We start from the raw sequence: 12,742 nt of genomic DNA, 5'->3' as shown, positions 1-12,742 counted from the left end.
AGATTTGTTAGATAATGTAGTAAAACTAGAGGAATTGCATCAGACCTTGCTTTTGGGCATACCTACCGCCTTGTGGACTTAAAAATTTTACCTAGACTCACCTAATTTTTGTTTTAAATCACTATGAAGAGACTACCTCTATAGAGCAAATTAGTTATTCTTCATGAAGCAACTCTAATCATCGGAATTCACTCAACTTAAGTGATGAGGGAACTACTTTCTAAGTATATTATTTTTGCTTATGATTACTCTTTTCATGGTTTTCTATGATAATAGCACAGGTTTCCTAAATATAAAATAAAACCTAAACCACCTTGATAAGACAGAGGAGGGACAGAGTAGAAATGAGCCATTACTGTTTCACTCCAGTGACTACTCTCAAGGTTCAACTCCTACACAGGTTTATTCCTAGACACTTTTTAAAAAATATCTGGGGAAGCTATGCTACAATGGAATATAAGCACACTCTTAAAAAATAGTCATGATGTTGTAACCTGGGAGAGTAGAAGTAATCCTCTTTCAGAATGGCCCATTATTTTTAGATTATTGAATATGACAACACAAAAAACATAATGACAAGGACACTAATACAAACCAAAGCTTTTTGCTGCCAGCTCTTCTATAGACTCTCTCAATGTGATCAGAAACGGTACCTAGACATTGAATAATAGAGTCTTTGTTGAAGAAGGTTTTCATTTAAATTCATAACATTTATTCCCCTTTAGAAAAATCACTCTCAAGTGTTCGTTTTGTTCCACCAGATTTGATACATCATCCCTAAATGTTCTAAACTAACTTTTATATTTAAACATGTAATCTAAATACGGGGACTACATGTCACCAGCATTTATTACTATTTAGTCTTGAGTATATGATTTTGGTGAGTATTTTACTTTTTGAAATTCAATTATTTTCTTAATATATTATCTAATCTTTTTAACAAGCACAAATACCACTTTAATTTACTGTAAAAAATTAAAAAACAGTATAGTAAGATAATTAGCAAAGTGAATAAGTACTATAGACTCTAAACATATATAATCCTTCATTTATTCAAAAGTTTGTTGAGGCTCTCTTCTGTGCATGGGACTACAATCATTCCAATACATACTAGAACTCCAAAGACATCAACTGCTGGTCTTCATTCTTGGGCTGCAGTTTACATGTGGTCTGTCCTCAAGACTAGATTATCAGTAAATCCATAATTTAACAGAACAGAGCACCAAAAAGGAAACAAGGGTAAAGATGTTTAAAATTTTACACTGGGGACCAGCAGGTGACACAGTGGGTAAGGAGCTTGACTCCCACATGGCCAACTGCAGTTTGAATCCCAGACCTGGAGGCTTGGAAATCATGCTGGGCATATTTTCTTTATAAACTATTTTATACAAATTTTGCTTTATTTAAGATTATACTAAAATAACCACTCTGAATTATAGGTGCCTAACTAAATGTTTTATTTTTAAAAATTCAGTTCTTTTAGCTAAAATTCAAATTTCAATGAATGTCCCCAAAATAACTAAGATTCTACTTATATTTATGGTTTTAAGACTAATTGAAGGGGGTCAGCAGACGGTGTGGTAGTTAAGGTGTTGGAATCCCAGATCTGACAGCTTGCTTTCTCACCCTCTGTCTTTCTCTCTCTCACTTTCTCTCTGTCTCTGTCTGGTGAGCATGTACCCTGTGGCAAATTTTTAAAAATAATAATAATAAATAATAATAAATAAATAAATAAATAATTTAAAATGGGGACCAGCAGTTAGCATAATGGCTATATCACTGAACTCCCATGCAGTCCCTGAGGCTGTGACTGGACCACTTCCCATCAAATTAGCCTGTATCCCGGACCCGGTGGCTTAAACTCACGCCAGGCACATGTGTGTGTGTGCCCAAGATCCCAAGAAGAGAATGGAGGAGAAGGAATTGTGGCGTGGTCATCCCCACTGGGGATGTCTCTTTCTGTCTCTCTGTCTCTGTCTGGTGAGCATGTACCCTGTGGCAAATTTTTAAAAATAATAATAATAAATAATAATAAATAAATAAATAAATAATTTAAAATGGGGACCAGCAGTTAGCATAATGGCTATATCACTGAACTCCCATGCAGTCCCTGAGGCTGTGACTGGACCACTTCCCATCAAATTAGCCTGTATCCCGGACCCGGTGGCTTAAACTCACGCCAGGCACATGTGTGTGTGTGCCCAAGATCCCAAGAAGAGAATGGAGGAGAAGGAATTGTGGCGTGGTCATCCCCACTGGGGATGTCTCTTTCTGTCTCTCTGTCTCTGTCTTTCTGGCAAGTGCACATGCCCTATAGCAAAAACTTCTCCAAAAAAATTTTTTTAAATGAATTTAAAAAGAGACAAACTGAGAAATATGAGGGATTCTGTTTGAAATTAGCTTAAAATTCTGCCTTTAACAGGCTAAGAGATTTAAGATTATTCAGTTTACATGTATAATGCTGAAGAAAGTTATCCCTTAACTACAATATTACCAAAACTAACTCAACTCATTATCAGAATCATAGCTTTTTTTCTTTTTTCTTTTTTTCTTCAGTTTTTACTATAGGGCTTGTGTACCTGCCAGAGAGAGACAGAGAGAGAGGAAAAGTGAGAAATCACCCCCTGGGGGAATGGCCACACCACAATTCTTTCTCTTACATTCTTCTCTCAAGATTCTGGGTTTGCAGCACATGTACCCAGTATGATTTTCATGCTGCTGGGTTTGGGATTCAAAATGTGGAGTGGGCCATGTGGGATCCAGGACCTTAACCTTCATGCCACCTGCTGGTCCAAACTATGAATATTATTATTGGGATGTCAGAAAAGTTATGATTATTTTTCTATGTAAAAATGCATCATGACTTTTTCAATGACCCAATATTTATCCTGCTATTTACCACAATGACTCAACTTTTTGTTCTAATCAAATAAACATGCATACCTCTGAATAAGGTATTTTTGGATAAGACCAAAATTTTTGAGTAGCTAAATATTAAGTACTTGGAAGGTATCCTATATTATTCTGTATTAGCAAACACCAGAAGACAACCATGATGCAGAACTCAAGGATCTTTACTGACTCAACATACAAGCATGGAGTTCAGGGATAACTAGAGTTCATCCTTACTGCAGGGTGGATACAGACATGAATAGAAATTATTTATTTTTATTAACTCTCTTCAGAGTGTAATTCTTTATTTTTTCTCTAGGTTTCTGCCTTAGGGTATGTAAGCTTACCAGGGGGGAGAAAGAAACAGAGACAAGTGAGAGAAAAAGTGAGAAATCACCCTCCAGAGGGGATGGCTGTGCCTACAATCTCTTCTCCTTTATTCAGCTTCCAGAATCTTGGGCATGCACACATATACACCTGGTGTGATATTGAAGCCACTGTCTTGGACTCTAACTGCAGTGAGTCACGTGGGAGTCCAGTGACGCAACTGCTATTATCTTCTGCTGGCCCCCTCAGCATGTAATTCTATTAAATGCCATTTTCCATTACAAATGGCTGCTGTAGACCATGAGTGAACTAATCTTTATGGACATAACAATTCAATATTATTCTAGAAAAATTACAGAAAATAAAACTGGAAATAGAAACTATCAATTAAACAACTATGAAGTCATGGGAGGTTAACAGTCACAGGGAGAGTTCAGGTGTCAACACCATTCAGACAGTCAGAGAAACAATCAAATATCACTTGCAAAAAAGCCATTTAGGGGGACCAGGAGTTGGCATAATGGCTATGTCGCCAGACTCCCATGTTTTCATGGTTTGAGGCCAGGACTTGGTGGCTTAAACTCAGGCTGGGAGCGTGTGCGTATGTGCCCAAAATCATGAGAGGAGAATGGAGGAGAACAGATTGTGGCATGGCCATCTCCCTGGGGGTTGGGGGTATTTTCTTGCTTTCTGTCTCTCTGTCTCTCTCTATCTTTCTGGTGAGCACACGTGCCCTATAGCAAAAACCTCTTTAAAGAAAAAAGCCATTTAAGAGTTCATGCATCAGTCTATTTCACTTTAAGAGAGATAAATGACCATTTCTTATTCAAAAGTTAAAAAAAAGTAAAGAAAGTATTTAAGGAAGAAAGAAATAACTTGTAATATTTTCGTGGAGTTTTTATGCATATCTGATATATGTTCAAGAATAGGGAGGTCCTATTATTAAAAATTTTCTCCTAGACATGCACTCTTACCTTCTTTTGTGATGAAGTTGGGGCCTTCTCTTTTGAGCAGTATACCCAGTAGAATAACTTGGCTAGCGAGACAACTGCAGTCCTGAAAATATAAATCACCGTAAAGGATGAATTAAATGGGTACTGGAGCTACCACAGGGGTAACTAATCACAATACCAAATGATGCAGAAAGGAGATATGCTGCTATGGAACTGAGGAAAGATAAAATGTCACTGATATAATACCAAGCATGACATGACGTTACACAACTATTTATCTTAGATATCTTCGAAATAGAAGTAGACAAGTTGGCTTCTGGAGTAGCAGAATTTAATAATTGAAATTTTCCAGGAAACAAGATAAGAAAGAACAGAAAATATTTTGTCTACAAGCATTAATACCGATTCCGCCACTTTCTGAGAGACTTGGTCAAATTATTTAACCATTCCCGTCTTGATGTTACTTATTAGTAAATGGGAGATCGTGTTGCCATTAACTTGTTGTAAAGAAATGGATGATGGGTGGGGACATGTGCAGAGTACGTATTATCTATTAGGGCACTGTGTCATGTGAGTTATGTCTATTATACCATATGCATGCTTATTAGGGTATATTCATATCACTAATAAGGACTGATGACGTCTGGAAGGATATGTATTTGGTTTACATGCTCAAATGTGTCTGGACTAGACAAAGTGTCACAATATTAATAGCTTTACAGATAGAATTTCATTTTCTCGATGAGTAAAATTCATTCTTTCTTGAATGAAATCCCTCCCCCTTTTTAAAATGTAAATATTCTTTGGAAAGGTAAAACATTGAGCTAAAATAGTCATATGAATGTACTCAGAACCCTTCTTCGGTAACAGGAGAGACTTAAAGCAATATTAGATCTAGACACAGATGAGATAGAAATATTAAAGGGAGGGGAAGAGCAACTAAAGAGAAATTTGGAGAACCTAAAGGCAACCATTACTGACCTAACTTCTTTAAATGCTCATATAACACTTTCACATCCAAGACTACCCCATTAATTCTCACTCTTTAAGCACCTTTTAGACATTCATACTAATAACCGCCAGACCAAGAGAAAACGTTCTCACTGCTCCCCTGGGTGTAGCCAGCCATCTACCTCCAGAAAAATTGCTACCTTTTCTAGGAGGACAGATGGCCTGACTCTGGGAATGCTTGTTCTGGCAATCTCACATAAGAACATGTTGGGAATTATATCTTTCTCACATTCAGTTTTTGAAGAATTTCATGAGTAGATTTGTTTTTCCACTCAGTAATGTTGATATCAGGTTGCTGTTCCAGTTCAGGAGCACTGGAGGTGCTGCTCTGTCGTTTGACTTTTGAATGTTTGGGAAGTTCTAGTTCCTCGAAACTCTTAAATTCCGGAAGCCTGAAAATTTGGGGAAAAAAATTTAGATTTCCAGTTTTTCTATGAAATACAATAATTAAATAACCCAAGAGGACTTACTCTTCTGTGCCACTGATTCTCAGGAAGTCAAGTTGTTCTACTACAGCTCCAGATATTAGTGTCTGAAATGTGATTGAGAAAAATTTTGAAACTCTTAATTACATTAAGCCATACTCCTATGGTTTGTGCACACATTTATGAAAGTAATTCTTTAAAAAAACGTTTATTTAAAAATATATATAACTCTGAAGTGATTTCTTAAATAAACATTCAAAAATCAGACAGGTTTTCAAATCCAATAAAAACCTTTTAAATTGAATATGTACATCTAGTTATAAGTCATGAGTCATAATGAATAGAGAAGTCAACATAAACTGACTGAATTGTGAGCATTTGAGCATTTATTTTTAAGTTGGAATAAAAATAACCTAACACTTATTAAAATACTTAAAAATAAAATTTTGAAATTGAAAAATCATAAAATCCTAAAGTTATTTTGGAGAAATACAATGTGAAATTGCACTTTGAATTCTGCGATTGTGATTTATTTCCAATTTATCCAATGATGTGATACTGCCAAGTCTTCATTTGTCAGGGTCACAAAGGTATTGATTGTCTAGGCCAGGGCTTTTCTGCATTCTGGCATATGGAAACCCATATTTTGTCATTTTATTTTCCATTAATTCTCAATTATAGGTTGAACAAACTAAATGAGTCTCAATTCCAACACAGTAGTTTGAATTTGTCTGTCAGTAGTTCATAGTGAATACACGAATGATAACCTGGAATGACTTACCATTGAGTGTTTTTTAATTATCTGATGAACTGTCATATAAAATTGTGTGAAAAACAAATCATACCTTTCTCTCTGGCAAGCACATGTTACCCTCTGGCATAAAATTTAAAACTTTTATTTAAAAAGTAATTAAATTATTATTTTAAAAAGTAAGGCAATTCTTCAACGGAGACTGTCTTACATATATGTATTCTCTATCTTCTCACTGTTCATTTCAAATGTGAAGACACAGGACACAAGGGATGGTGTACTTGTTGACCAATCACCTAGAGTTGCGCTGCCTTTTCCTCCAGAGAAAATTCATAAACAAAGTTGATCATCGACAGATACCCACTTACCAATGGCAGGTCAGAAATATTACCAGCAATCACACTAAAGCATCCCCTCAGAGTGCAGTGAGGAAGACCGCAAATGCAACGTTTTCATGTGGTCCATTAACAGTCAGGTCACTCTTAGACTAGGAGATTCTGAGAGCAGGGTTTGAGACTGAGCCACAGGTATTGCCAAGTACAATAAGGCTTTTGCTTAATAGTACTTCCTAACATGTAAGCTCACATCTCACTCTGCAGATAACTAATCTGTTAATCAGATATTTAGTGAACATCTACCATGTGCCTGGTACTATTCCAGGTATTAAGGATATAACAAAACACACAAAAATAGACAAATCGTTGCTCTCTTGAAACTGACCTTACAAGTATGTATAGGGAATAGAGACAATAAACAATACAGATAAATGTGTGTGTGTGTGTGTGTGTGTGTGTATGTGTGTAAGTAACAAAGGTAGGGGGTAAGAGGGGTAGGGGGAGACACAGAAGCCATTTTATGAGGGATTTTCAAAAAGTTTATGGAAAATGTATATTATGAAAAAAACTAACCATGGATTTCAAAATACTTTTACACCAAAATAAACTTATATTTTAATTCCATTTTCCATACACTTTTTTTGTTTCTATTTGCTATGGGATGCATGTTCTCACTGGAGGTACAAGAGAGAAAGAGAAAGTGAGAAAGCACACCTATTTTCCTCTCAGGATTCTGGGCATGCACACATATGCACCTGGCATGCTTCTTCCGCTGCCGGATCTAGCACTCAAACAACCCTGTCAGCTATGTGGGATCCAGCAGCCTCAATCACCACACCATCAACTGGCACTCTGTGAACTTTCTGAGTACCTTTTATATAGGTGATCAGAAAAGACTTCTCTAATAAGATCACATGTAATCAGAGCCGGAAGGAAAGTTTACAGTCAACAATATGAATCTGAGGAATGTGTGTGGGGCTAAGGGGATAGCAAATATAAAGGTCCTGAGGCAGAAATATGGTCACTGTCTTTGAGAAGCAGTAAGAAGGAAAATGTGGTAAAAAGAGAATAGACAGGGAGAGATGGTAGGAGATGTAGGTCCTTTGATTTCTACTTTGTATGAGAGAGTAAAACTTTGGAGACTTAAGATATGTGATGTATGTAACTGTATATCACCAGAGAGTATGAAGAGGCTAACTGCATTATGTCTACCAAGAATTTAGGAGACGACTGCAAAAATTTAGGTGAAAGATGATGGTATCTTGGATCATGATGTTCATGTTGAAAGTGATGGGAAATGGTTAGATCCTAAATATAATCTGAGGGTAGAGACAACAGAATTTAGTCATTGTAAAATGGGGTATGAGATAGTAAAGAGTCAGGAATTACTTGTCAAACCCGATAACTAACAATAAATAAATGAAAAATAATTTTTATTTAATATTTTTCAATTTTGTATTAATCTACTTACCCTTACGTTCTGATTCAGCCCATAAAATAATGTTCAGTATGAGTTAATAGCCAAATGCTAAATTCCATTAATAGTCTCTAACATTTGTGATTAAAAATATTTCAGTTGGTTGCAGAGGCTCCTAAATTAGTTTTTTTTTTCTTTTTTTGGAGAGGTTTTTGCTATAGGGCGCGTGTGCTTGCCAGACAGACAGAGAGAGACAGAGAGACAAAAAGCGAGAAATCGCCCCCCAGGGGGGATGGCCACGCCACAATCCCTTCTCCTCTGTTCTCCTCTCGGGATCTTGGGCATGCACGCACACACGCCCGGCGTGAGTTTAAGCCACCAGGTCCAGGACTCAAACTGCAGTCGACTACGTGGGAGTCCAGCGACATAGCCATTACACTAACTGCTGGTCCCCTAAATTAGTTTTGTAAAAAACATGCTTATGATTAGTTTGGTAGGCTCTAATATCCTAGTTCTGATGGCAATTGAATAACTTAATATTACTACAGATTGGGTTGACAGAAAAGTCAAGACACATTTATGACACATTTTTACATAGAAAAATATGTCATGACTTTTCCAATAACTTAATAAATGTTGAATGCACTATACTATTTAAAAAGTCTCTTGTTGTAAATCACTCAGTTATCTTCCACTAGGTCCTTTCCAAATGACCATCTTCATCATTTTCTTTACCTGGCTTTGTCTTTTGTTGGGCTCCCCACAAAGGTAAGTCCCATGAAATCAAGGACTTTTGTATGACTTATTCAGCTCTATATTCTCAGAGCCTAGAGTAGAAGCTCAATAAACATCAATATTTCTTGAATCAATGAACCAATCTTTACATATTTCTCCAGAGAACAGTACTGAGCAACGTACTCTGGGAATGCAGAGAAGAGTGCACTCTGGCCCGAAAAGGGTTTACAGGCCACAGACAGAGGTGTACACAAGAAATTAGCCACACATAAAATAAGAATCATAGTAAGGATTCAAGCAAAATGCCATAGAAACACACTGGAAGAAGAAATTCTTGTTATAAATCCTGGAGGTTCAATAATGAGAACACATAGACTTAAGTTATAAAGTATAACTCAAAAGGGAAAAAAAAAGGCAATTCTAAAATACAGTAAAAATATGAAGGGAAGAAAGAAAAACTCCAGTTATATTCAGAGATTTTTCAAAAGTTTCCAGTATATCTGAGAAGTGAAAACCACAACTGGGAATAAACCACATGGGAAGATGTCCTGGGAGGTAAAGCTAAGAAGGGAGGCTGAGGTCCATTGATGAGGGAAATTGCAGATTATGGGATACAGAAATTTGAAAGGTGCTGTATAAAAGAGAAGATGAAGGGGATGATGGTATAATGTTGTGTCATTGTACTCCCACATAGTTGACCATGGTTCAAGTCCCGAACCTGGTGGCTTAAAACTCACACCGTGTGCCTTTGTGTGCATGCCCAAAAATCTCAAAAGGAGAATGGAGAAGAGACTGAGGTGTGGCCATACCTCTGGGGAGTGATTTCTCACCTTATGTCTCTCTAGCAAGTGCAGTCACCCTATAGAAATTTCTCTATATAAGGAGAAAGAGAAGTTGAAGGCTGGAAAATGGGTAAGATAAGAAATTGTTGTTTAATAAGTGTGGAGTTTGAATTTTGAAAGATGAAAAAAGTTCTAAAGACTGGTTGTACAACAATGTGAATGTATTTAACACCACAGAACTGTACACTTAAATATGGTTAAGATAGTAACATTTTTTTCCATAGCGTTTGCTGGAGAGAGACAAAGAGAGAAAGTGAGAAGTTACTTCCACCCCCCGGGAGGGACATGACCACACTGCAATCTCTTCTCCTCCATTCTCCTCTTGGGATTTTTGGGTACACATGCACATGTGCCTAATGTGTTTTTCAAGACACTGCCTCTGGGACTCACATTATGGACTCGGCCATGTGGGATCCAGCATTATAACCACCATGCCACCTGCTGGCCCCAAGACAGTAAATTTTATTCTATATGTGTTTTACCACAATCTTTACAAAGATAGCAAAGTACATAGTTAATTTATAAACTCTTCCAAAATATTATTGACATTTTGTATGACTAACCGTTACTAGTCTAAAAGAGAAAAGTTACGTGTTTACTTTTATTATTATTTTTTTTTATAAAATACGTTTAATTTAAAAAGAGAGAGAGAGAGAAAGGCAAAAAGTAAAATCACAGATGGTGGACTTCCATTTACACTTTTTAAAAATATTATTGCCAGTTGGCACATATGCTCGCCAGAGAGAGATAGGGTAGGAGGAGCTAGGAAGGATGGGGAAAAGCCTTCCTAAAAGGGGTATAGTCACATCACAATTCCTTCTCTTCCATTTCTCCATATTGTGAGGATTTGGGGCATGCATGCACATGTACTCATTGTATTTTTTTTTTTTTTGAGAGGTTTTTCACTATAGGGCGCGTGCGCGCGCCAGACAGACAGAAACAGAGAGACAGAAAGCGAGAAATCACCCCCCAGAGGGGATGGCCACGCCGCAATCCCTTCTCCTCCATTCTCCTCTCGGGATCTTGGGCATGCACGCACACGCGGCCAGCGTGGGTTTTAAGCCACCAGGTCTGGGACACAAACCGCGGTCGACTACGTGGGAGTCCAGCGACATAGCCATTACGCTAACTGCTGGGTCCCCCCTCCATCTATTTTTGAAGTTGCTGGGGCCAGGATTCAAACTGCAGCAGAATTTGAACCACTAGGACACAGGGCCAGCCTCATTTACATTTTTTGAAAAATAAAAATCATGAATCATGAAAAATAAAACTACTGACTTTTCTTTCCTCTAACTTCTGAAGCACAACTAAAAATAAAAATAAGAATTAGATTGTGAACTGGACATGTAATTGTGCTTCTAAAAGTATATGGTGAAAGACCAGAGCTTGAGTATAAAAAGCAATGAACCATGAATGTAAAACTATGAGTTCTACATCTTTCTCTGCAAAAATTAGTCTTAAGAATGCAGATGGTCACTTTTTTTACAAAGAGCTTCCTGTTTGTAGAATGGAGGATTAGATAAAGTACTTCAAAGCCTCAACCAACTTGAGCTTTGTGTATAAGGATATATAAGTGAAGAATTTCCCATCTTCAGGTGATAAAGAAAAAAGACCTCTTTCCAACTTTAAAACTCATTTAGTACTTGACATTAAAAAAAAAAATCAAAAGAAAATTAGAAGTCTTCAATTTATTGCCTTGAGAGAAAATGTCACCACCTTTTGCACTATCTTTACAAATTGTCTATGACTCTTCAAATGAAATGGAAATTCTCCAAAATGTGGCAGAATATTAAACTTTAAAGCAAAGTAAAATATTTTAAACTCAATTCAGCACAGAAATAAAAATGTCAACATCAAAATTTAAAACACAGCAATCATATGCCAAAAATGAAAGCCTGAAAGCATTTTGATTTCTTTTAAAATTATAATAAAAATGTTTATGACTTTACTTTTTAAATCAACTCACGTAATCCACCTGAAACATATTTTGGTGTGGGATGTGAGATGCTGCTTTTACTACATTAATTTTCTCTCAAATTATTTGTTAAATAATATATACATCACCATCAGTTCATGAAACTTCCTTGATCACATATTATTTTAATATGAGGTTGTTTTCTGAGGTACATATACTCTGTTTTACTGAATTCTCAATTTCAGTGGGTGAATTTCTCATTTGGGATTTTTAATTGATTTTCAAAGTCTCTAAATTTTCCAGTTTAATAGATAGCCTCAAAGTCTCAAATTATTCAATTTCTTAAACATATTGATCACAGTTATTTTAAAGTCTAGGTCTGATAACTCCAGTATCTGGATGAAATGTATGACTACTTATAGTTTCTATGTTTCCTCTTGGTTTTCTTTCGTTTGATCTTCTTTCCTAGTATGCCTGGTAGTTTTTTAAGTAAAGCCAGATATTACATGTAAATTACTGCAGAATTACTTGAGGCTCTAGATGAGTTATTTTCTACTCTTTGTGAGAAATTAACTATTTTTTAATTCCCTGTTACTTTTAGGATATAGCCTTCTAAAAGGGTCATCTGAAATTCTGGGGCTTCAAAATTCTTCTTTGATGAGCCCTAAACTTCAAATTTTGCCATATGAGATTAAGAGCTCTGCACAATTCTCACTGAAATTATGAGGATAATTATAATAAACAAATATGTTAATTTAGAAGAAACTAACATTTTTAAAATTGTCTTTCCATCAAAAAATATGACACAAGTTAATCATTTATTTAAATCTTCTACTGATCATTAAAAGTATTTAGGTTTTATGTATATAAAACATATATATATATCTTTATATATATATATATATAAAGACTCTGTACTCAAGAGTACAAACACATATATATATTTCCACATATTTCTTATAAGAATTGTAGGGAACCAGCAGTTAGTGTAATGGCTATGTCGCTGGACTCCCACGTAGTTGACCGCGGTTTGTGTCCTGGACCCGGTGGCTTAAAACTGATGCCGGGCGCGTGTGCATGTGTGCCCAAGATCCCAAGAGGAGAATGGAGGAGAGGGGATTGTGGCGTGACCATCCCCC

The 12,742-nt window shown here is 36.3% G+C and overlaps 1 protein-coding gene across 1 annotated transcript in view; it reads right to left on the bottom strand.

Moving 5' to 3' along the window:
* Positions 1–12,742, bottom strand: part of PHKB (phosphorylase kinase regulatory subunit beta) — a gene marked incomplete at its 5' end in the record, with an annotated part of 121,095 nt that overhangs the window by 31,298 nt on the left and 77,055 nt on the right. Inside the window, 4 exon segments of the mRNA XM_006155250.3 lie at positions 596–653; positions 4,194–4,275; positions 5,413–5,575; positions 5,654–5,715. Of these exon segments, the coding sequence (XP_006155312.2) occupies positions 596–653; positions 4,194–4,275; positions 5,413–5,575; positions 5,654–5,715 (365 nt within the window).

Source organism: Tupaia chinensis, unplaced genomic scaffold, assembly GCF_000334495.1.
Source record: "Tupaia chinensis unplaced genomic scaffold, TupChi_1.0 Scaffold000439_1, whole genome shotgun sequence".
Taxonomy (NCBI): domain Eukaryota; kingdom Metazoa; phylum Chordata; class Mammalia; order Scandentia; family Tupaiidae; genus Tupaia; species Tupaia belangeri.
This window is presented reverse-complemented; position numbering and strand designations above follow the sequence as displayed.